The sequence below is a fragment of the Pygocentrus nattereri genome, chromosome 10 (assembly GCF_015220715.1).
Source record: "Pygocentrus nattereri isolate fPygNat1 chromosome 10, fPygNat1.pri, whole genome shotgun sequence".
In the NCBI taxonomy this organism is placed as follows: domain Eukaryota; kingdom Metazoa; phylum Chordata; class Actinopteri; order Characiformes; family Serrasalmidae; genus Pygocentrus; species Pygocentrus nattereri.
In genome coordinates, this window is record NC_051220.1 from 30779203 (window position 1) to 30805257 (window position 26055).

General features: G+C 36.7%; 2 protein-coding genes and 1 non-coding gene across 5 annotated transcripts in view; 2 read left to right on the plus strand and 1 right to left on the minus strand.

Annotated features, from left to right (window-relative positions):
- Positions 1-26055, plus strand: part of bmp4 (bone morphogenetic protein 4) — a 102815-nt gene that overhangs the window by 202 nt on the left and 76558 nt on the right. The window contains exons 2-4 of the mRNA XM_017690923.2: positions 899-1042; positions 1358-1443; positions 1698-1735. The gene's annotated coding sequence lies outside the window, so the exon portion shown is untranslated. The remainder of the gene's footprint in view (positions 1-898; positions 1043-1357; positions 1444-1697; positions 1736-26055) is intronic.
- On the plus strand, positions 391-476 carry trnay-gua. The gene is given in 2 exon segments: positions 391-427; positions 441-476. It is a non-coding gene; the product is annotated as a tRNA-Tyr (tRNA).
- Positions 665-25776, minus strand: LOC108423539 (otoferlin). 3 transcript variants are annotated; one of them, XM_017690920.2, is made up of 43 exons: positions 25672-25776; positions 25195-25263; positions 23870-23943; positions 23598-23715; positions 23445-23499; positions 23115-23246; positions 22880-22942; positions 22711-22795; positions 22415-22574; positions 22121-22307; positions 21846-22032; positions 20932-21155; positions 19938-20046; positions 19671-19854; positions 19418-19538; positions 19078-19178; positions 18858-18948; positions 18636-18752; positions 18371-18523; positions 18095-18284; positions 17881-18005; positions 17637-17771; positions 17375-17536; positions 17158-17277; positions 16910-17071; positions 16593-16755; positions 15877-15947; positions 15745-15774; positions 15299-15433; positions 15081-15150; positions 13460-13587; positions 13215-13352; positions 12989-13126; positions 12208-12335; positions 11897-12067; positions 11187-11347; positions 10432-10574; positions 10165-10253; positions 8057-8155; positions 7700-7941; positions 6013-6191; positions 5812-5912; positions 665-1075 (listed from the first exon to the last, which is right to left on the minus strand). In XM_017690920.2, the coding sequence occupies exons 3-43, from the start codon at positions 23916-23918 to the stop codon at positions 895-897; spliced, it is 5397 nt and encodes a 1798-aa protein (XP_017546409.1). In that variant the 5' UTR covers positions 23919-23943; positions 25195-25263; positions 25672-25776; the 3' UTR covers positions 665-894. The 3 variants fall into 3 exon arrangements, with proteins under 3 accessions (XP_017546409.1, XP_017546410.1, XP_017546408.1); XM_017690921.1 differs by lacking the exon at positions 665-1075 and adding an exon at positions 1791-4157 and having other exon boundaries at positions 13460-13557; XM_017690919.1 differs by lacking the exon at positions 665-1075 and adding an exon at positions 1791-4157.

The window sequence follows — 26055 nt, forward strand, 5'->3', positions numbered from 1 at the left end:
CATGTACGTTAACGACTTTGCTAGTTAGTTAACCTAGCTAACTATCAGCGTTCATAATTGTTGCAAATATTTAAAAGAATTAATTGTATTGTTCGTAGAACTAATAAGTAAGAGTAATGACAAACAGCAATAAAGTCATTCAGTGATAGTCTGCAGCCAGGTTAGGTTAGTTAGCTAATGTTAACTGCTAGCTAACTTAGCTAGCTTTGACTAGAAATGCTGAGCTGACGTGTAGTTACATGGGTTGCTATGAACCTTGCTAATTTGCCGTCAAGCCAAAATAAAGCAGCGTTTTAAACGACGCTGGGTTAAGCAGAAAATATAGACATGAACCTGTCAGAAACACCACAACTATCTTTATAATAGTTCATTGACATTGCGTTACCATGGCCTTCGATAGCTCAGTTGGTAGAGCGGAGGACTGTAGCGGATACATAGAAATCCTTAGGTCGCTGGTTCGAATCCGGCTCGAAGGAACCCTTTTTGGCCACAACTATCGCAGCAAACCCAGAATTTACTGCCGCTGTTAAAAACGGATTCTTATTTCAAGTCCATTTAAATCAGCATTTAATTGTCCGCAGAGTGTAACAGAGTGTTGGATAACCACAAGAGCAGACATGATACAAATGTTTATTTAGCAAAATCCAGCTATACAGTCAGCTAGTTTTCATTTTATGCACTATAACGTTATTCAGTTAACTCAGAAATTAAAGGCATCACACACACCCAGTGTGAACGCTCAAACTTTGTAGCTTTAAAACATAGAGAGGAAACACAACATATGCTGACTGCGGCATTTTAGACAAGCCTTTTCCTTGTAAAAAGAAGCCAAAATACGTATTTGCAACACAGCATTTCATTAGATGCAAAAATAAACTGTACCACTTTCCTTCCTCAGACTCCCAGAAGTTTCTTGGCCATGTAGCCAGGCATACTGTAGAGGAACAGGGCCACGATGGCAAGCAGGAGCAGAGCCAGAACGATTTTGATGACCAGCCACTTGTACTGGTTGCAGACAAGGTGCCGGATTGCTTTTAGTGGGGTAAGGAACCACAGGAATGTTGTGTCCGGACGACTGTTGGAACAAAAGAGTTACACAGTGTTTAGCCTAGTATTGTTTGTGAGCCATTGCAGAAATAAAGGGAATTTAAGAATCAGAATCATGTTTATTTATCATAAATATTAGCATGTAATAATGTACACTCGGCACAATTTACATTTACACATTGCACCTTAAATAAACATAGCATGGCAGTTATTTGTTAAAGATTACAAATATTGTAGCGTTCTAGTGGTTTGTACATTACATCTGTAGAATGTAATCATCAAAATAACTGTTTTGCCTTCTATTTTTCAGCTGCTGTGCTTCTACCAGGTTTATCTACAATCAAATTATACTTTTGATGATTTGAGAAGGCATTCTTTCTCTTCTATCTAATGTTGGTATGTACACATTCTTTGTCTTATTCTGATTATGTAGGCCCCAACGTTACTGAAACAGTTAGGCCTCCTAAGCAGATGTATTCCATATGTTTTTGAACATATCTGTCTTCTGAACAAGGAGCATTTAGTATTAAAAGTTTGTGTAGAACTCGGCTCTTTGTTCTGGCTGTTCATAATTGTGTATTATTCAGTAATTTTTTTTTTTTTAACTTTTTACAAATAAAAATTTGTATTGTATGTGTTTCATTCTTCAGCTGCAGAGGAAGGTGACAGCAGATGATCAGAACAGAAAGTAAGTGTTTGTTTCTGGAAGACAAAGCAGTGTTTGTAGAAACAGTCCAGAAAGATTAATAAATACAGGAACAGTGTTTATTCTTTTAGGTACATCACACAAAGCACACAAGTATCACCTCCCAGTTATGAAATACAAACAGAGTCTGTTTATCTATAAACATTCAAAATACAGTGCAAACCTTGAATTAATACAAAACGTTTGCAATGTCAAGCACAGACCAGTCATTTATATAAGTGTAATACTTTCATAAGGACAGTTAAACTTTTTCAGAGAAGATTTGTGTATTTTGCAGTCTCACATGTAGGAGGCTACACTGTTGTTGAGTCTATACTGTTGTACATCTCTAACTGATGAATAGAGAAGAACGTCTGGTGTAATTTTTTGACCTGACCAGTTTCTCCCAGATAATTGTAGTCAATTATGAGTATAGTAGGTCTCTCTTCAGTCACACATCAACACCTTTAACACTAACACTTCTAAATATGTGCATTTCAGCAAATGTCTCAAATGTTTCAAATGTCTCAGTGTAATCGTACATCAATCATTACTCTACACTGTGCTTACCTCAGATTATTTCCTCATTACAAGTTTATATTTCGTCGGCCCTAGGCAGTAATGCAAAGCCATGCTTATAGACAGCTTCTTTAAAGTTTGCATAATTTTAAATAAGAAAAATGCTTGTGGTGCTATAGTGCTATAATAAATCAATAATTGAAAAGTCTGTTTCAGTATATTGTACTCACTTGTTATACAACCCTTTTAAAATCCTGGCATTATATAAGAACAGTTCTGGTACTGGTCCTCAAGACATTCCCTTTTACCTCTATAAAAAGAGACCTCAATATAAAGAGACAGACTTTTCAAGAATCACTTAATCTTCTATTTATTATAGCAGGATGAATCACGCTTCAGTCTAATCGTACATAATATATCTTAATGTCTTATTACACCTACTCAAGTTTAAATGTTGACAGAATGGCTTTCTGAGTTGCTTTCCACTGTAAAGAGGGATATTAAAACGCATTTTTTAGTTACTTTTAAATGTTTCTTAATGAATATACAGACACTACATACTTTCATGACACACATTGCACTAAAGGCCTATGGTTTTAGGACAGTAGTCCTCAAATAAACACAGCTGTGAATGTTTTTTTTTTCATCGTTGTCACCTGCTCGTCTTATTAGCAGTGTCTATACCTGGGCAAAAAAACAAAATTAGGGGCAACCAGAGATGTACAGTACTGTATAAAAGTCAGAGACCATCCTTCATTTCTTTCATTTTCAGTGAAAATGGCCATTAAGTTATTCATTTTGAGGAGATACCTATGAGGAAATTACATTATAAGATAATCCATTTACATAAGGAAGAGGGAAGTTCAAGGAAAATAAGTGAAGCATTAGTTTCTGGGGTTCAAAACATTATTATAAAATATAGAAAAAATGTCACTCAACAAACATGCAAGATCTGATGGACCACCAGAACTGCCACCATCAGATTAATAGTACTTTAAGCTTTCGTCTTTGAGACAGAGGAGAAAATCAAGCTCCACTCTTGCTTCAGATCTGAAAAATCCACAGATGTTTCTGTCCGTCCTTCCACTGTGAGAAGACTCACACCTCAAAAACCTCAAACCTATGGATCTGAAATGATGTGTAGCGGTTAATAAGCCTTTAATGAGAAAAGGTAATAGATACAAAAGAAGAAAAACGGCAGATCAAACAAAGAAGGAGCCGCTTTCCTCAAAACAATGAGTTGGCCACCCCACAGGCCAGACCTCAACATCATTGATTGTGTTTGGGATTATTTGGATCGTGAGAAGCAGAAAGTGAAACTTTAAAGACTCAACTGGTAGGTCTGGAACATTTCTGCAGATTTCTGTGAAAAAAACTGAAAGCAAGTCTCTTCAAAAAAGTGGAGGCTGTCATAAAGGCAAAAGTTGGACACACTAAATACTGAGAAATTTGACATAATATTTAGTTGTTGAGGCTTCTTGTACTTAATATGACTAGAATTTCAGTAATTGAAGGGTGGTCTCTGACTTCTGCACCGTACAGTATCTCTCTACATATACACAAACACATTTGTGAAGGGCAGACATACAGTATACTTTCACATACTGTATGGTTTCATACAGTATGCAGATTTTTATCTTGGATGTGACATCACTACTACTCAGTCTTGAAGGGGCTGCCTCAAAGTGAGGCCAGTTTAAAGTGAATATTTAGCATCCTTGCCTCCTAGGCACCAAGTAGCTTTTTCACCATGTATCCTGGCATGCTGTAAATGAATAAACCCAGCATTGCCAGCAACAGCAGAACCACCACAATTTTGATGATCAGCCACTTGTAGTTGTTGCAGATGAGATATCGGATTGCTTTGAGTGGACTGATGAACCACAGGAAGGTTGTGTCAGGGCGACTGGTGGGGGGGGAAAAGAATGATTGGTCAGTAAGTGTTCAGGATAATGAGGAATTCAGAATAAATTTATGCACATTGACAGTTGCAGCTCTTGTTGTTTATGTCACATTTAGAAGGTTTTAAAAAGGTGGCCCTGTTTAATATTGGACATATTTATGAAATTTATAAACTTATAAATGAATGTTTACTAACTTTATACATATAGTTTTTTGCTCCAACATAGAATTGATGTTGAAATCTCAGCTGGAGTGTACCTAATTAAGCTGATTACTTGCACACTGTCTACAGAGATGTTATTAGTAACAATTTGATGTTCCCTCAACACATTTGAAACAAAGCATATACTTGCAGTCTGTTTCAAAAGATATAAAGCCTTTCATAAAGCCTTTATATCTTTTACTTTTGGGTCACTGTTGTGTGACGTAAAAGTGAAATATTAGCAAAATATGATATTTAGGACACTACTTACCATAAAAAGTAGGTAGATAAAAATCCAGATATCGGACGAAAAAAATGTCATTTCTTCAAGTGAAAGTACTTCCATAAAATGGTGCATATCTGGTGATGCGTTTACATAATGAGCTTATCTGTGTTTATATTCTAGCCTATTTAGAATTACTGTTGTCTTACTTTGACTCTTGACTTTGACTTCTATGTGACTGCTAGGTAATTGTATTTAGTGTTTACTTCTGCAGTCTTCTTTCCATGTATATGAGCTTTGCCGCCATGTCTTGCATCTTGCAGGGCTTTACCGATTGTCTCCATGCATTTGAAAAAGGATTAACATCTCATTACAAAAATTCTAGACTGCATTAGTAGGCTGCATCACTCCCTCAGTCGAGTTAGAGCGATGCCTATGGTCCAGTACGTCTGCATTGGGCATGTGTCCAGTTATACAGTCTTAGATTTTGCTGAGAGTTAGTGGAGTAATATGGTTTAAAAACATTTGAAAATGCAATGCATTTCAACATATGTGCTAGATATAAGCACAGGTCATGTAACAGTACAGTATTAAAGATGAAAGAAGACAGTTAAAGGCAGAACAAAGATTTTTCTGTATCTGTTTCAAAAGATATAAAGCCTTTAATAAAGCCTTCATATCTTTTACTTTTGGGTCACTGAAGTGTGACGTAAAAGTGAAATAATAGCAAAATATGACATATTTAGAATACTACCTACCATAAAGTAGGTTGATAAAGATATTGAATGAAAAAAATGGTCATTCCTCAAGTGCATTTCTGTTTGATGCGTTTACATAATGAGCCTATCTGTTTTAAATTGTTAGCCTATTTAGAATTGCTCTTGTCTTACTTTGACTTTGTGTTTTATGTTATTATTATTTAACTCTTTAGTTTTTTAACTTTTTTATACAATTATATCATTACAATTTTTATTTTCTTTCATTTATCAACTTAAATGTGCTAATTTATGCCCTTATTATATAACTCCACTGACTGAAAGTGGTAAAGTTTCCATGTGTCTTGTACTGGTTACATGTTTTTTTTTTTTTTTTTTATCATAACAGTTACTACTTCTAGATTTGTAAAATCACTTTCGTTAACCACAGATGGCAAAAAGGTTTTACAATGCAGCATTTATCAACGCAACTCTATAAATACATGTATCATTTTTGAAAGATATGATCAGCTCTTACTTTGGTTTCTCCAGAGGCTCCGGCTCATTGCGCCCTTCGCCAACAGGACTCTTCTCTGCCTCCTCACTTGTCATGAGGTGCAGCTCTGCTTCTACTTTCCCCTAAAAGATGAATGTAACCTGACTGTTAGACTGGGCTTTGAGAAATGTATTGGATGAATGCCAAGTTTCTGCATGTGACAGATTTTTTTGATCAACATACTGTGATTTCCATTTCATCATTTTCATCTCTGGCTATAAATGGCCACCAGCCCTTGATTCTTTTCTGCTTGAAGATGTTAACCATTGGCATGTCTTGTTCATTAAGAACCATGTCGATAGTGCACTGTTTTGCTGTTTTTGCACCGCGAGGAAATCTGTTCAGGTCTAGTTCGATTGCACCTAAATGGAAGCACAAACATTCATATAAGGATAATAATTAATTTATTATGAAACATATACCTGCAAATATAACACAAATATAAATTAAAGGTAGGCCTTAAATGTGGAATACACTACAATGACAAAAGTGTTGGGACACCTACACATTACACCATCAGGAGCTTTTATTACATCCCATTTGAAATCCATATGCATTAATATGGAATTGGTTCCCCCTTTGCAGCTATAACTACTACTTCTGGGAAGATTTTCTATGAGGTTTTGGAGTATGTCTGTGGGAATTTTTGCCCATTAACCCAGAAAAGCATTTGTGAGGTCAGATACTGATGTTGGACAAGAAGTCAGGTTGAGGTCAGGGATCTGTGTGAGCCAGTCAAGTTCTTCCTCACCAAATTGACCCAACCATGCCTTTGTGGACCTTGCTTTGTGCACTGGGGCTCACTCATGCTGGAACAGAAAAGGGCCTTCTCCAGATTGTTCCCACAAAGTGAGAAGCATATAGTTCTCACAACTGTTCATTGCAACTAAGGGGCCTCTACCAACCCTGCAGAACAACCCCATAGCATTATCTCTCCACTAAACTTTATATTTGGCAAAATACAGTCAGCCAGGTAATGTTCTCCTGGTGTTCGCCAAATCCAGGCTTGTCCATCAGACTGACAGATAGAGAAGCATCATTTGTTACTCCACAGAATACATTACCACCGCTCCAGAGTCCAGTGGCAGCATGCTTTTCGCCTCTTCATCCAACACTGAGCTTGGCATTGAGCTTGTTAATGTAAGACTTGCATGCAGCTGCTTGGCTATGGAAACCCCTGCCATGAAGCTCCTAATGCACAGTTTTTGTACTGATGTTAATGCCAGAGGAGGTTTGGAACTCTGCAGTTATTGAGTCAGCAGAGCACCTGCAACTTTTATGCACTATGTGCCTCAGGACTTGCCGACACCACTTTGTAACTTTACATGGTCTGACACTTTGTGACTGAGTTGCTGTGGTTCTTAAACGCTTCCACTTTTCAATAATACCACTCAGAATGGATTTTGGAATATCTAAGAGGGAAGAAATTTTGTGAACTGACTTGTTGCAACAGTGGCATCCCATTATGCTACCACGCTTGAATTCAGTGAGCTCTTTAGAATGACCCATTCTTTCACAAATGTTTTTAAAGGCAGACTGCATGGCTAGGTACTTGATTTTGTACACCTTTGGCTATGAGATTGAACAAAACACATGAATTCAATGACTAAGAGGTGTGTCCCAAACCTTTTGTCCATATTGTATTGTAGGAGTTGAAGGGTTAAGTCCAGGGCTCCACCTGCCCAGTTTAAAGTATTATTCTGCCCAAACATCATGAAGGAATTGATATTTAGTTCATGGTTTGGATCAGGTGTATTTGGGTAAGGTAATACCTGGAACTGCATGGCAGTGGATCCCCAGGACTGGAGTAAAGCTGTGCTAACCTCTGCACCCCCTGCCAGTAACTTTGACAAACGAAGGAGTATCTTACCCAGGAAGTCATCTGCAGAGAAATGATCTGCATCCCAAACTTGTATGTTCAGACGAGCAGGGATCTTGTACTCCGTCTCGTCCCAGGAGAACATGGATTCCTTCTTTGAGATGACAATTTTCTCTTCAGCCATTAGGTAGTCAAAGGGGTAAATGAAGCGCCAGTTAAAGTTCCCCTCCCCGGTTAGGGAATGGTAGTGGACATCTGTGTCTTGCTTGTCTTCTTGTTGTCCTTTAAGCCATCTGGAAAACCCAGATTCAGATTTCAAACGTATTAGAAGTGTATCATTTGATGTGAACTGTAGTGACAACAATGGTGGATACAGTACAGAGTATTTTTAAGGCAGAGGCATTGTACCCTCTCACAAATATATCACTGGACTTCTCTCCTGTGAATATGTCATCATCTTCCAGGACAACTTCATCTGTATTCCAGATGATCACCCTGAGCTCAAACCTGTCAAAAAGCAAATAGCAGAAAATTTGTTTTTTATGTGTGTGTGTTGTGTAGTATATTCACCTTTCCCATTTAAATGAGGCTTACAGTCATGTATTGTTGATTTTCTGAATGAAAATAAGTGACCATATCACATCTACACTGTGTGCACAATTATTAGGCAAGTGAGTATTTTGAACATAATATGATTTTTAGGCATATTTTCTAACTCCAAGCTGGATAAACTTGATTGCTTAATGGATTTAAGCATAGCAGGTGATGTGTAACTGTGTAATGAGGGAGGGTGTGGCCTAAGGAGGTCAACACCCTATATCAAGGTGTGCATAATTATTAAGCAGCTTTTTTCTTTAGGCAATATGGGCCAAAAAAGAGATTTAACTGACTAAGTCAAAAATTACCAAGTCTCTCAGAGGGATGCAGCACTCTTGAAAGCTAAGATATTGGGGCGAGATCACAGAACCATCAAATGTTTTGTTGCAAATAGTCAAGAAACATGTTGAGAAAAAAAGATGCAAATTAACTGCCAAGGATTTGAGAAGAATCAAGCATGAAGCTACCAGGAACGCATTATCTTCCAGTTCTGTCATATTCCAGAACTGCAACCTACCTGGACTACCAAGAAGTACAAGATGTTCAGTGCTCAGAGACATGCCCAAGGTAAGGAACACTGAAACCTGACCACCACTGAACAAGACACATAAGCTGAAGTGTCTGGACTAGTCCAAGAAATATCTGAAGACAGATTTTTCAAAGGTTTTATGGACTGATGAAATGAGAGTGATTCTTGACGGACCAGATGGATGGGCCCGTAGCTGGATCAGTAACGGGCACAGAGCTCCACTTTGAGACACAAGCAAGGTGGAGGTGGGGTACTGGTATGGGCTGGTATTATTAAAGATGAGCTGATTGGACCTTTTCGTGTTGAAGATGGGCTCAAAATCAACTCCCAAGCCTACTGACAGTTTTTAGAAGACACTTTCTTTAAGCAGTGGTACAGGAAGAAGTCTGCATCTTTCAAAAAGACAATGATTTTTATGCAGGACAATGCTCCATCACATGCATCCAAGTACTCCTCTGCATGGCTCGCCAGTAAAGGCATTAAAGATGAAAAACTTATGACATGGCCCCCTTCCTCACCTGACCTGAACCCAACTGAGAACTTGTGGGCAATTCTTAAATGGGAGATTTACAGTGAAGGAAAACAGTACACCTCTCTGAACAGGGGCTGGGAGGCTGTGGTTGCTGCTGCACAAAAAGTTGATCGTCAACAGATCAAGAAACTGACAGGCTCCATGAATGGAAGGCTTATCACTGTTATTGAAAAGAAGGGTGGCTATATTGGTCACTGATTTTTTTTTATATGTCAGAAATGTTTATTGGAAAGTTTTGAGTTGTTTTTTTATAATTCTCACTTAAACGGATGAAAATAAAAACATGAGATGGGATAATGTGTGTTTTTCATTTAGCTGCGTAATAATTCTGCACAATAATAGTTGCCCAATAATTGTGCACATATAGATATTCTCCTTAGAAAGCCAAAACTTCACTTTTACTTTCTTAAACATTCATGTCTGAGGTTTATTACCATTTTGGATTAACTGAGAGCACTGTAGTTGGTCATTAATAAAAATAATCCTCAAAAATAAGACATGCCTAATAATTGTGCACACAGTGTAGAGATAACATTTATGTATATTTTAAGGCACAATTACTATTTATTCACTGCATTTAATATATTGGGGGTGAAAATGAAATGTGCCCTGTTTACTTTGACATTGTTAATTTTGTAAGTAAAAATAAGTTACCACATATAGAAAATATGTAAATAGAATTTGCACTAACTGCAGAAAAATGTCATATTTCATTATTCTCTTTGTTTGTTAACTTTTTATCAATTAGAAGATCAACAAAATGTCATTTGACCAGGGGTGTTCAAACTTTTGCATTCAACTGTATAGAAACAATCATGGAATTCAAAGCAAAAACAGTAATTTAGTATCAAGTCCTACTTCTTTGGTTTTCTTGGTGAAATATCAAGGGCAGGTCCTGGTGCGGGCATATCCTTTGGAAACATGTCCACCCACATTTCAATTCTCCCCTACAGAGTGAAAGTGATGAATACACCATGAAATGTGTATATGAAGTAGATTGTTAGTCAGCTACTCTTAAAAAACTAGGGTGATTCCTTTATAGAATCAATTTTAAAATATGTATGGGTTTTAACAGTTTTAAGAGTATTTATTATTGTGTTAGAATAGCAGAGATTGGTCACTGACCTGTTCAATCCCAGGCTTATCAGGATTCAGTAGAGGTCTTGTCTCTACATGCTCTGGGACAAGTTTGCAACCTACTCGTGGAAAGTCTTCCCAGTGGTTAAGGACAGCAAGAGCAAGGTGCTCATCTGTTTGTTTTTTGAGCCCTGTGAGAAAATATCCATATTACTCAAAATCATTACTCAAATTCTTGTCATCTGGCATACTGTACTTATCATTAACATTTATGGTGTGTGTTAAGACTAAAATAAGTGTTAGCGTTAATACATGAAACTCACATTATCACTTCAAATAGTCTGGTTTCATACTGGCACTTTATGTCAGGCCTTTTGGGAGATATGGCATTGCCACTGCATGCTGAGAAAAAAATACTTTCTAATTGGCTGGATAAGCCGTTGTTATTATGTTCATTTTCTGAGTCTGTCATTACTGGTGCCAGAGCGAACCAGAGGAAAAGTTAGGAACTTAAGCATGTACACACTGTAATTTTGGAGCAACAAAGAAAGGAAGTTGCCAGAAGGAACATGTTGGTGATACATTCCCTACTTCAGATTCGTAGATCTCTAGATGCTTTAACCTTATTTTGAGGAACCCACCCCTTTGCCTACATGTTATGGTTTGAAAAGAATGAAAACTTAATAATGAATCAAAAACTTTTATATGAAGGCATAAGAAATGTTACAGTCATCTACGAGGATTATGCTGTAAATAAATCATTTAAAAATGATAAGTAATAAGTAGGTGTTTTTTATATGTACCATTTTCATCCTCAATTTCAGTTGGTCCTGTATAAACTCTGTTTGCCACCTTCACTCTTCCTCCAGGTCCATATTGAGGTGAATCAAGTTTGTTATCCTTGCAAAGTTTTGCTAGGATTTGTGTTGGCTTCATTGGGTCCCTCCATACGTTGTAGCCATGGCTATAGAAACAAACGGGTGAAAGGATGAAAATATATATATATATATATATATATATATATATATATATATATATATATATATATATAAAATAGAAATTATCATAGACATTTGGAAGCCTATATGGAAGTATGGTAATTCCTCCTTACTATGATGCCATAACATATACCCTAAAATGCTATAATTTATATATATTATATTATTATTTATTATGCTGTGAATTGTAGATTAACTTTAACATGTTAGCTCTTGGAAATACATAATACTATCAGCATAACGAGTCATTCTGACCGAAGACTTGCATTTGATATATTATTTTTTATTATGCAGTACAGCGATTGGGAATCCTCACTGCAATAAAAACAAAGCATAGCCATGGATGTATGGACTAAAAATAAAGACATGATATTTACTTATAGCCATAACATTAGCTATAAGCTTGATTTCCTTCTGCATGTATTTTGGACAGAGTGTTCTTTTAATCATGCATTGAAGTTAGATTAAATTGCAGGGTAATTTCTGTGTGTGAGTTCTTGAAGATTACCACATACATTGCATAGTTTGATGCAATACCACATATAGCCCTGTGCTTGCTGTAATAGCGGTTCTCCAGATCAATTTTGGTCTCCCCAATTAAGTCATCGGTGCCAACCAAGTCCCAGTCATAGATGGACACAGTGAGGGTGGAGTCCATTGGGAATGTTGCCTCAACGTCAAACGATCTAGGAAGATTGTGGATATGAAGTTTAATTTTGTAGCAAATTAACTTCATTTTCCAATATTATATCAGTACTTTTCTATCCATGCTAATCTCACTTTAAACTGAAGGTGAATGCATAATAATATGTAATCACAAACTCACTTTCCAAACACAGGGTTTAGTTGTTTAGAGATGTAGTTTTCTTTGTCTTTGATCTCTGACTTTCCCAGCTTAATGGCAATATATGGATCTGCTTTCCCATTTATGTCTGCAGGGTGCAGATCTGTAGCCTGTTCAGTTAAGATTTCACAGTTCAGATTTCACAGTTGAAGGAGATCAAACATATTTCTTGGGGAATTCCATGGATTTTTCAATATTTCTGTATAATTTAGTGATTAGAATATAAACAGAGTCATTCAGAGAGGTTTGATGTGAAATACTCCAGGGAATACTGTTCCAGGTAAAAAGAGACAGAATATTTTATAGCAGTGGTGATTGAAACTAGACATCCAACATGTTTAATGGCTGTAAAGGCTACCTCACAGAAAGTGATTATATGAAATGTAAACGCCGCTTAATACGATCTGTACAATATGGCGCCTGATGTCTGAGATATTGTTTTGGTTGTGAAATGCCGCCTGATGTCTGAGATATTGTTTAGTTTAAAAATACATTTTAAAATGTATTTTTAAAATCCATTCATGGTGGAGACCCGCGTGCAGGGCATTATCAGGCAAAAATGTCCCTAAATTTTTTTTTTCTTAGTGTTTAGTGTTAGTCTGAGTTAGTAAATTTCTCTACAGTAAACCATTTTACTTCAAACCACTCTAAATTACTTTGTTTACATCTCAACCACAGAAATATGTAGGAAGTTTTAAAAATGCATGGAATTTCTCTTTAATTAGCAAATGCTGCCTAGGTATCTTAATAAGTATATACGTACCCTAATAACATAGATTCGAACTAAAACATTGATTGGGTCATTGTGTGGAATATTTTGGAACAAGCCCATGTTGGAATCGATGCCCATTTCTCTGCTCATTTCGTCTGACATGGGCACTTTGTACATACACAAGGAGCCCTGCAATGAACCACATCCGACACTTAGAAGGGTTAAAAGAAGAAGAACAGCAACTAAGCGTACTCTTTATTTGTTCCCCTAGACTTACTTTGAATTTGCCAATGAGTCTGTCTTCATCTGATGCATTTTGTTCATCGTCATCTCCGCTCTTCCCTCGGTAAAGGTTGAATGTGTGGAGCCAGTCTTCAAAGTGATAAAATTCGTTCTCTAGCTCTCTGTTGTAAACCTGTTCAGAAGTAGAAAGATCTCTGAGACTGTTTCATAATGACTGTACCTGAGGATGAAATCACATTCTTTATTTTACCAGTAAAACAGTAAGCACTAAATATTTACCTTTAGCTCGTCAATTTTGGGCCTTTTCTTCTCTGGTGGTCCCTCTCCTGGCCCAGCTTTGTTCTTGTCCTTGGCTTTTCCTTTTTTCTTCTTGGCCCCTTTCATATTAGAATCATCAGGTTTGATATCTGGTTGTAGGTTAGAAGGGGAGGAGGGAAAAGTGGGTGCACACAACACACTCAAGACATGAATTCTTCATGAAAGTTGCCGTACCATAGCATCAAAAAACTAAGTGAGATATCATCTCTGCATTGGAGCCAACTGAACTGTTTTAGTTGAGACAAAGGCTCCAAACATTCTACACAAAAGTTTGAACACCTCCAGTCAAAGTAGAGGTTTTGTTTATTCTAAGTGAAAATAAGTTAAAAAATCATTTTGCACAGTTTCTCTTTATTTGCTGCGTTTAACATATTGGGCCAGATAATAATAGGCACATATAATGTGCCAAATACACAGTAATTTTGCAATAAAATGTGCAAAAGTGTGATCTGTGTAGAGCATGTGTTTCACTCAAAAATCAACAAAACGTCACTTGACCAGGGGTGCCCAAATTTTCGCGGATGACTATATATTTAAGATCTATATTGTGTTTATTAACTAACATGTATATTAATAACTTAAAATATAACTTAAAACATCATATTATCATGATGTAATATTATAGTTATATTATTATTAAATATTGTTAAAATGAATTATTGTATAATGTAATTTATGTTATGAAATATTATAGACAATTATCACAACACTGAAACCAATTTTAAATATTTCAGTTTATGAAGTTTAGGTTTCAATGAATGTATTTGTAATTAAAGTCACAGCTTGTGGTCAACTTTCATGGCTGGCATGTACTAATTTTCCATGCTGCATGAGTTTCATACCTGAGTTTAGAAGAACCATTTACATTATGGTAGATTGAGATTCATGTCTGTTTAAAATTGAGTTCAGGAGAAGCTGGGAGGCAGGGGTAGGGGGTGGATAGATCAAGATGTACTGAAACAGATGTCCGTGAATAACATGACCGATAACACATTTATCGTCTCTAAGCACACAATATAAAATGCAAAAACATGCACAAACAGCACAGGTATGTACACACAGCCTCTTTGATATTGCTATTTTTTGTTAGTGTGATTATTTTGCCATTTTTGCAGGTCCTTTTTTCGTAGTTTGTTTTTTTGTCAAACATAACTTTTTTGTGTAATGACTATGACAAGTACTTTTAATGCACTTTCAAATGCATTGTCTTATTTTCCTGCTAAGACAGTCTCTGATAAAAGTCAGTATGGACTTTTCTGGAAATTTCAAACAGAATTCCACAAAATGTGCAGTTATTTGTTTGGAGGCATTCAGATGATCATTTTAAAATTTAGTTTAATTTAGAGTTCATAAATCATTGATATCATTGATATCATATGATAATCAGAGAGAAGGATATTAGTAGCTAGCAGGGGGAGTTATTTAGTGAGGTCTGTGGAATAACATTTTAGTAATAACAGTTTTATTCTCAATTTCCTTGATATGTACTATATAGTACAGTTTTTTTTTTCCTGAACTGAATGTTTTAGGTATATGGGACTTCCTTATTGCTTGAAGGCATGAGGGATATTTGTGTCTTTACCTGCCCCCTCTATGTCCATGTCCTCTCTCTCCTCTGATTCAGCTTTCTCAGCTTCTTGGGCTTTTATTATCTACATAAGAAGAAACACAGTTCTCAATTTGAACACATACATGTGAAACCTATTTTTGTGTTATTTTGCTTTGATTTATTTGAAAATCCACCAGGTAGCTCTGTTAACCCTTCTCATTAAAACAATGAAATTTATGTAGGGCTCTTACTTCCATGAGCGTTTCGATGGAAGCAAAGTACTTGGACCACCAATCCAGCATGCTCTCATCAAGCTCTTCTTCCTCAACGTCCTCCCCACCTTTCTTTCTCTTTTTCTTTCCCTTTCCATCCTTCTCATCATCAGGCTATCATAAAAGATGAGAATAATATAAGTCATTGACAATTCAGTTAACTGCTTTAGTTAATAAATGTTTTAATACAAGCAGAACACTTTCAATGTCATTGTTATCTCAGACTTATAAGGAAAATTCAGGGTAGTTCATGTTTAGACAGATGGAGCATCTTTGGAGATGTTCTTATAATATTCTTTTAAATTTTTGCATTGTTTGTCATCAAGGAACACAATGGAAAGTAATGTAGGCCTAACCATACTATATGTAGAGCCCTACAATACTTACCAGGTGTGTAAACCAATAATACAGTAACACATACTTACCATGTCAACCTTAACAACAGCATCTGAGGCCTGTTGGGATAAACAGACACAAGGTGATTGCATGCTTATGATATAAAGAGCCTCCTGTTTCCTGACAAGATGTTTGCTGGAAGAAAAATAATAGGTACGTACTGAGTCAAGTTTGACTACTGTCTCCATCTTCTTCACAGCAGCTTCTGGTTCTGTGTGGATCACAATTTCCTCTGTAGATCAAATATAAAATGTCATGACTTTTTAAATTAGTTTTTGATGGTTTGTTTTTTGTTTGTTGTTGTTTACCAAACAATAATCACTTTGACATAATCTGGTGGGTGTGTCTGAAATTGACCCAGTTGTTTTAGGCGTTTTCCATACATAAATCAAGGGTTTAGTAAAGGCAATGAATAGGCAGTGGTTTTTCTGTATGATGAAAAGCCTGTTCTATAAATGTCACAAATTATTTAAAAAATGTTCTACATAGCACCAAAAAGGAATCCACTAAGAACCTTTTTTGGGGAACCTTTTTTTGCTAAGAGTGATAGTGTATCACTACTACAGTTTGTGCCCTAACTATAAAAGGGTTAATTTCAGTGTTCTCAAAGTGTGGAAATTTTATAGACTCTGTAATTTTTCCAAAGGTTACAATTCACAGAGGGTACCAGTATGGACAAAGGGTGCAATTGAAGACACCCAATGCTGATCGCTCTACTGTTAATTGCTTGGCTAAAGGCAAAATAGTTTTTGCCATATTTTATTGAGAATAATATCCGTTGAGGACTTTCAGAAAAAAGGGTGAAGCACAGTAGAAATTCGGGCCTTAGCTGCTGGACACAGCTGTGATATATTGATCAGGGCCTGGGAGTACTCACCCATAGTAGACCAGTTGTTGACAGTCTTGTCAGTAGGTCTGTAGATGAACTTGCGCAGTGAGGTGACTGCATGGGAGCCAACCAGAGTATAGCGACCAAAAGCTCTGCAGTCCACCACTCTAATGTTAAGAGGAGGATGGAGAAGCTCATTTTCTGGCAGGTCCTAGTAGACAATATAGAGTGATATTATTATTAGTCTTCCGCCAGCGGGGGTCATTGCTGTTGAGTGTTACTTTATAAATTTCAATGCTGTGCAGCAAGTCTTTAATATACTGTCATTATCCAGTGTTAGGATTCAGTCATCAGTTGACACCCACCACTTCAAACCACTTGACCAGAGTGTTAAAATTGGGATTTTTCTTGTAGTTCTGAATGAGAGCTGACTGTATCCCCTTCCCAGCACATTCTATGTCCACACGTGGTCTGTCAACCTGGGCAAGGTTTACTCGCTTCAGGTCTCTTAGGCCCCAGAACAAAACCTGCAATGGTCAGTTCAGTTGTTAAACTTTGGAATATGTGGACGTTACACTATAATTTTCCTACAGTCACTTCTCAAGCCTCTCACCTCAATGCGATATTTGCTCAGGACTGGTCTAATACCAATGGGGACTGGTAGGATTGGACCGCGGTCCATATCTGTTGGTCCATCAATGGGGGGCAAGTCAGCCTTTCCACCTGGTCCAATCTGAAAGATTAGTTGAAAAATCTCATTTTGGTCTTTATTATCTTAGATTAAATTAGTACAATATAAAGATCCTTATTCATATTCATAGTCATATTACCTGCAGCAGTTCAAAAGCAGCAAGCATTTCACCAGCAGTGCAGTTGCCACGGTAGACCTGGTAGTACTCTAGCTGAGGAGGAAAACGTGGCGGCCCATAATGCTCATCTGACATTTTAGTTATGGGCTTCGCAAATGTTCTGCCCATGAAGTCAGCTTTGCCCTATGAATATAGCAAAATTTGGACGGTCAGCCCTAGAAACTGTTGAGAAAGCACATTTGCATAAGATAATGCCATACTGTTTAAAGAATGTATTCCATACCACAGTGTCCTGGTCATAGATCTCAATGACGATAATTGGAGGGTCATCCCTTAGTTCACTGGCCTCACCATACAGTTCAACATTGTCAAATACTAGAAGTTGATCCCATGTGGGGCAAAGGGTCTCATTCAGAATCTGAAAAGTAGGAATTGCATGATTAAATTTGAACATTTAAATGCCTCTTAGTTTTCTAGCACAGCTGAAAGTACTGCAAAAAGTTTCATTTTGGTTAGGAGAGCCTCACCTCTGTGACCTGGCTGTGAGTAGAAAAGAACACTCTGGCAAAGGGGTCTGACAGACCTGTGCTATCGGCTGCAAACAAGCTCCTTGCCTGGTACATGTGCACCCTCAGCTGGAAGATCTGCTTCACTGTTGAAAGCAAGTTAACATCACAGGTCTTAAATAACTGATGATTTCATCTGAATTTATCTTAAAACTAGCCAGGGATTGCTTCTTACTGGTGTAGATCAGGCTGATTGGGGGTGATGACTGCATGCCAGACCCCCTAACAGCCTTGTTCTCCTCAAATCCATTTGGTAGCCCACTCAAGAAGTCCTTGCGCTGTCTGTTCAAACCCAGCCAGAGATACATCTCTGTCTTTGCTTGCACTGTCCAACCTGCTGACCCAAACCCCTTTTTACCTGGGAGCTAGAGACAGAAGTTATTAGCTATACTTTCAATGATAGTGATGCAAAAAATGATTTGACAAGTCAGTACTTTGAATTTTAACTCACCTTGAAGAAAATGGTCTTAACTTTTCCACAATCTTTCCCAGTCTCCTCGTCCACATTAGAATAAAGGATGTCTTTGGAGGGCACTCTAGCGTATGCAATGCGCTTGCCATTGCTGATCATCCATATGTAAACATCTGGAACGCTGTGTTGAGGCTGTGATGAAATAATTTTTTTATACATGAAAATTGTAATAGTTTCTACTATGGTTTAGACTTCATGATGACCAATTTTATACACTTAATTAGCATTTATGTTTTTATCGTACCTCATCAGCCAAGAACCTCAGTTTCTGGAGGAAGTTTTGTGCCTGTTTGAATTTATCTTTTACTGTTTTTTTCTTCACCTGAGTTCGCATTGTCTTTGCTTGTTGACCCATGTTTTCCTATGAAATTCAGAGATGTAGTGAAAATCATGATCAATATCAACTAAAACATGAAATTGTTGCCAAACATAAATTTGAATTTTGGAGCTCCTTTGAGTACTGTACCAGCTCCCGCATGCAAGATTTCAGCCTTTCACGGTCCAACTTTGTCCTCCCTGCCTGGTTTTGGTCTTTGTTTGCCACTGTTAGAAAGGTACTGAAACAATTTGAGAGCTTTTTTTTAATTCTTTAATACCAAATACTTTATAATGCAGGTGCAGTGTTAACCTGGTTGTTGTCAGCTTAAACATAATAAAGTTAAACTTGATAAAACCAATATTCAAACCTGCAACCATTGCTCAGTTCCTCTAGAACCCCTCTGAGTCTACGCTCAGGAAAAGCTTTCTCCGTTTTGATGATCTCCTGAACATCGTTCAGTCCCTCTTCCTTTTAAGCAAAAGGAAAGTTTCAGAGTTAGTTTCAGGCATATCTAAACATTAAAGGAAATAAAGCCATATACTCTTAAAAAAGTGCCATTGTTTGAGAGATGCCATAGAAGAACCACTTTTGGTTTCCTAAACAACCATATTTGAGGTTTTATACTAATTTAAGGGTTCTTCAGACAATGAAATGTTGTTTTTCTATGGCATTTTGCAAATAAATAATTTAAATTTTTTATCACTTACCAACTTATCTGCAATGTTGTCTATTATGTTGGCATTGTATAGTCTCCTTCTCTGGTCCTGCCACCAGCTCTTGATGTAGATACATGGCTTCCTCTCAAAGTATGGGAGGTGGAAGTAGTTCCTGTTGAATTGTCAGTAAAGTATTGACACTAACTCTCTCACATGATGACAGTTCAAAACAGTTGATTAGGTGTTAAATCACACTGTAATTGTGACTTCAGTGTGATGAGTATTTCTTTAGTTCCACTCAGACCTGTCAGTGATGACTGGTTTCATTGGTGGAGTGGTGGAGATTGACACCAGTTCTCCATCATCCATAGCTTCTTCATCACTTGAGCCTTGGATGAGTTCAGACTCCTCGTCATCACCGTCACCCTTCTTCGATTTCTTTGTTTTTGGTTTGGTAGGGGTATCATCAACCTCACTCCCATAATTTCCTTGTATAGACAGGACACTTCATTTAAGTAGTTTCTTAATGTTTCTTATTTCCTGAATGATATTTTTAAAGATTCTTATTTACCTATTGTAACTTCAAAGTTGATTGGCTTATCACCAATCTTCCTGTCAATCATTGTCGCTTCCAGGAATGCTCCAAACAGGAAAAATTCCTCATTCTTCCCAGTGGCATTCTGGGGTTAGAGGAACAGACACAGAGCACCCTTTCTTTTAGTATTTTCAACTTCTCACTTATGTGTACAGCATGCCAGAAACCAAAGAGATATAAGAGATATGAAAAATGCATTCATCTTTAGGCTCAATCAAGCTATGTATTGTGCAGAACAAGATACACCATAAATAATCTTTACATTTTTTTTAATCATGACATCACCAATTTTGACATTGTGGCCTCTCTAAAATATGGTTCTAAACTCAGCATTCGACAACAAAGACATATTATTATCATTGCTGTCCAAATAAAACCATGTATCTCCATTTTTTTCTATTTAAATTTTTCAATCTCATTTTAACACCAACTGTCCTTTATGTTGTGTGAAAAACTTGTGATGAATGAACCAATAGAAATGTTCCAAAATCATTTGGAATAAAATCTCTTAACTTACATTAAGACATAAGAGGTTTTTTTTTCTCCTATAAAGTTACTGTTTAGAAGATACTCATTTTTCTTTGGACACAACAATATTTATAAATATTATAAACGTTTATGTTTCTGTAATGATGCTATGAAAGCGTTTATAGTATAGCGAATCATTTCCAGAATGATGATTCTATTATGATAATTTTTATTTTCATATTTAAAGCACACAATGCTAGACACCACAGATTTAAAACATGACATAATATGCAATAAAAAAAAAAGTAGATTGAAACTGGTATGTTTAAAAGTATAAAAACACAGAGGCATATTTCAGGAAGAAACCTAACCTTTATATACCCCACTGTGTAGGAGATTGTCTTGTTACAAAAAAGGACCAATAAATAAAGACTAAATAAAAGGTATCAATAATTCACAGTAATTGCCCAGTGACGACCTCCGACATCCATGGATCACTTACCTCAGAAATATTGGGCACCCCCTCCACCTGCACCTCAGTAGAGCTCATTACTTCTGGAGAGGACGTGTCCAGAATCTCCACAGCCAGGCTGATCAACAGCCGGGCCCGAAAAGAGACGCCCTCTCCAAGTCCCTCATTCAGGTCCTGGTACTCGTCCATCAGGGTATAGCTCCGTGTTGAACCATACATGTTGACCCAGGCTGGTCCAAGAGTTGGGAGAAAGCCTGGGGATCAACACAGGATAACGTCCTTGAATTTTATTCTGGTATTTCCTTTATTAACATTTAATATACAAGTATAATTTTTGTCACATAAAAACATTTTGTGTATAAATCCACATTAAGCAATTAAGAATATAGTAAACAATGAAGTGAAAGGCAAAACAGTAAGTGCAACGGAAGATAGTAAAAACACTTCATATTTAAAGAAATAACACTCTTGAAAAGTGTGTATTAATTAGTTAACTTATTTTAAGCGATATTGTCTGTTTTGAGTATGAAGGGATTTTGAGATGCGATATGCTAATGACTGAAAACTACTACTGTCTAAGTAGTATAGAGACTATGCAGAAATGTTGTGACTGTGTTGAGCTGCTAGTGAGTAATTGGAGTAAAAGGGGAAGGATAAGAAGCATTCAGAGGTAAAATGGACAGCACAACTGCAGCTTTCAAAAAATACAAATGTGTTTAGAAATGTTGGCTTGCTTGCTGACCTATAAAGACGAATATGTAGTTCACTTCCAGTTTGGTAAATTATATAAACATTGACCTAACTACATTTCATCAGCATAAAAACTGCATAGTTAAATTGAAGGACGTTTAAAACAAGTGAAAGTTCCATTTTAATCCTTCTGTGGAAATGAGTTATACATTTTACCCAAATATACACAGGTCAACAGGAACTGTAAGACTCACCTTTATCTCCATCATTGGAGATCTTACGTAAGTCAATGAAATGAGTTCCGATGGCCACATCGTTTACTTTGTCAGAGTCACGGATTTGTATCTTCATGCGCTTGCACAGTGGTGGAAATTGTTCAGTGAAAATAATCTGTTCATTCCAGATCGGTTCATAGCAGCTCTTCTGGATTGATGTTTTACCCTACAGCACAGAAAAGAAAATGCAACTTCATATTACACTGTATGCCTGGATTAATGAATATTAGCAACACCAACATTAAAAAGTTTACCTTTTGACCAGCAAATTGCACCTGAACGTATGGATCAACCAGATCTTTATTTTCTCCAATAAAAGCCTTTTTCACATTGGCCATGATGCTCGTGTTCATCTTGGGTAGCCCTTCAGCCCTGTAAATTTTCACATAGAATCGTGCCCATTGACGTTCAGCTGGAACACCCTCTGGCAAAAGAAGATTCCTAAAACACACCAAAAAGATATAGATGAAAAAAGATCATAATACACTTTCTCACAGATTTTTGTAGCCTTTTTTCTCTGAGAGAGTTGAAATTGTATTCCTTTTTACCCCTCAATGTCATCCTCATCAGTTTCATTGGCTTTGTGTGGAGTTTTGATGTTATCACCCTTTGCCACCACAGCAATGTCACATTTGATATAGCCTTTACACCCTGCAGTGATGTCATCAGGATCACACAACACAGCCCATTTGTGGTAGAACTGGTGATCTGTATAGGAGAGAACCTTGTAATCACTCTCATTTCCACTCGGCCATCTTTTGTTGCTGGAAAGATTATCCTAGTTTTACATTTATTGTGCAGTAAAATATGCTTATGAAGCAGATGAAATGTTATCTTCTTGTACCGGGTTGTGAATAAACGTTTCCCACGTCCATCTTGAAGGTTCCAACCATTGTTCCACTTCGCAGAAGATTTTTAGAGTGGATTACCTGAGATGTGAATGTGAAGAATGGTCATTTTTCTACAACAGGGTGATTACACAGCATTTTAGATGGCTTTAAAAGTGAACTTACTGACAGCTTCAGGATTTTGTCAAATATGACATCAGGTGGGAGGTGGAAGTCGAAGACAAAGTACTGGAAAAGAAGTGAAATTTGAATTAAATGATTACACTATAGATTCCCAAAGAAAACCAAGCAATCTTCACATTATTTAAATGCTGAGGATGTTCAGTGACAACTAAAATGGAATCATCTAGTGATGATTACATATGCGAGCAGGGCATGAATTCCACATGGGCAATATTACCTCGTTGTAATAAGGGCAGTTGGTTGACTCCTTCATTGAGGTGTACTTCTTCTCATCACCAATTTCCACACAGACCACTGGATCCATATTCAGCCCTACGAGCTGTCTGGCCTCTATGACAGTCACACTTATCTAGAGAGTATTAGTCTACATGAGTAGGGATAATGAATTTATTTGCATTTCTTTTTATGTTTGAGCCATTACCATCTCAGTCCGGCTAATTCATCTGATGAAATGCAGTTAAATTCACAAATAACATTTATTGATGTATTTTGTCCCAGCCCTCATTTTATGAATAGATATTTATTTAATGAACTATGTTATACATACTTGGAAATCCATTGGTCTTCCAGCACTAGGCTCAATCTTGATATCAGGCTTTGACCTAAAATATTTGAAATTAAATAATATGATTATTTGACATTTGATACAAAATCATTGCTAATATTTTTATTTCACTTTTATTTTTTGTATTATGCTCACCTCTTGTTAGAGACATTGGTTGTTACAGCAGTAACAGAGGCCAGTGAGATTGTGTCAGGGTCTGGTCCTCTGCCAAAGCTTCTGTCCAAGTCCTCCGTCTCCAGGATGGCTGGCTCATCTTAGAATTTAGAATATACTTTTATTAGTAGAATTTTTCATTACTGAATTTTTATTTTAATGTAGGTGTAAGTCAGATAAAGTATACATTAGTAGAAATATCTGGTAAGGCTTGGTAAGATTGAAGAAAAGCCCTGGAACATTATAGCTCTCACCTTGGCCTTTCCCATCATCCTTGGAGGCACGAGACTTTCCACGCTTCATACTTGAGAAAGATGTGTTTTTTCCTCTGAGGGTCACACAGAACAGAACATGCAACTGAGGAAACAGCAGTCTTGTGTTGTTTAGGTGTTTATAATGTCCTAACAATGTAATGAACATACTGAATGAGCTCAGGTGTTACTAGATGCAGCCTATGAACCCCTAAATCACACGCTCTTGTTTCAAGACATTGTCCTAAATGTTTTAATATTTTAAAACAGACATTGGATGAGTTTAATGTCTGTACAAGCTCACAGAAAGTTATTGCATGTATATGTAGTTTGATGTTTAAAACATTGTATCATGATCATTTTGCAAAAGGTTTTGGCCTTAAATGGACTTTTTTAAATACACTCATGGGGTTTTATAAGGCAAACAGTACTCAAATAAATCTTGTTTTCAGATTTACCACTATTTTGCCATTCTTAACATTACGTACATTGTATAGACATTACATTAAAAACTCAGAAAACTTGGGTAGCATGACTGGTGGCTTTGCATTGTAAATAAAATGGCTATATTTGTGTTCTAGACATTGCAACTTTTGGTTCCCATCACCACCTCTTTAAAGACATCTGAGTTGGTATATTTCTCAACGATGCACCATTTCATGCTAAAACACTCTGAGTGACTTTGTTTACATCTCACCTATTGATTTAGGCAGATTTTTTGAAAAATTGGTACCTTTCCGCTTTACAGCTCTCTTATTTACAAGGAACCAGGGATTAATCATTTGAATTTTTGACCTAAGTGAACCAGCTTGACACCAAAACATCAGAAGCCTCCTCTAGCTGAACGATAATCTCTTTAGTGAAGACTGAAAGTGTTTTAATTTTCAGCAAATGCTTTGAACTGAATAAATGTAGTTCAAGCTTTTATCCTTTTGTCCTTTATTTTATTCACACCGGCATTTTCGCTCAGGACACAACAAGCCTATCTTGTGATAATTTGGCCTCAAAGGGTCTTTAATAATTAAAATGGATGAACTTAATCCATCAATAACGAGGGTATACTTTTCAAAAGAAAATTACACAATCAAAATAATGAAGTGCATATTTGTTGATTTGATGTGTTTTGCACAGAATAGAATTAGATAAAAAAAACATAAAGATGTGATGTGAATTAAAACAACTTTAACACCGTTGATAAATATCTAATAAAACAAGTCACTTAGCCAGTTAAGATTCACAGTATTATTGTAGAGGAACATATGGATAATTTGAAGGTAAGACCTAAGATTTGAAGGTAAATAGTCCCACTCAGGCATTTGTGTACTTACCTACATAAACCAAGAGAATAGTGTCTTTGCCTCAGAAGTGTATAATTACAGAGGAATCCACTAACATACCTAATTCACATGGAGAGAGTTATCAGAATCATTTTGTGATCTGTAAAAAACATTTTTAATATTATTTTTATTCACCAAAGAAACAGACCACAATCTATTACTGAACTATTGTATATGATATACTGTCAAATAACCCTACATACTTCACTAAAAGGTACTTGTTTCCCAGCAATTGCTTGTTTTCAGACTTTGTTTGCTACTGAAACACATCTATTTCTGTTTAGAATTGCTTGAACTCTACAAAAGGCATACATAATGTAAATAACTTTAACAGTGCTTTATTTTCTAATGAGTATGAGGTAAAACTACTTGTCAAAAGGTTAAGAACTACCACGTAGCTGCATGGCAATGTGACACGAACCACACATGTAAAACAGTCCAGTACAGCTTTAAACAAAGTGTACATACCGTGCAATGGGCCAGATCTTCTGCTCTTCAGATCATCTGCAGGTAGTAGAAGCTCCAGTGCTTAGGATGTTCACAAACAAACTGTTCTACATAGTCAAAATTGACGTTCACTTGACAGAAAGAGAAAGGCCACAAAAGTAACGTAACTCAAAAAGAGTTTGGTTTGGTTCTAGGCTGGAGTTGGGCAAGAGAGATGTGATACATTAATGAATAGTGTATGAGAGCTGAACATGAGACACTGGTAACTAGAACTAGGTCCTATTGAGAGACATCACGTTGGGCTACCAATGACCAGGTATCTTAACAAATGCAACACATGTATGATTTTCTTCTCTCTTCTGCACAAAACTTCAGAGCTTTTTCAGTAAGTTTGAAACATCTCGC

Bases quoted from the DNA above. Each gene is read 5' to 3' on its own strand.
- LOC108423539 (XM_017690920.2), bottom strand. From the start codon at position 23,918: ATGAAGCGTGGAAAGTCTCGTGCCTCCAAGGATGATGGGAAAGGCCAA. The intron at 22,943-23,114 runs GTAATATTGCCC...CTTCTTTTCCAG, and splicing joins ACTGCCCTTATTACAACGAG to TACTTTGTCTTCGACTTCCA. The intron at 22,033-22,120 runs GTAAACTTTTTA...TCTGTGCTGTAG, and splicing joins TGCAATTTGCTGGTCAAAAG to GGTAAAACATCAATCCAGAA.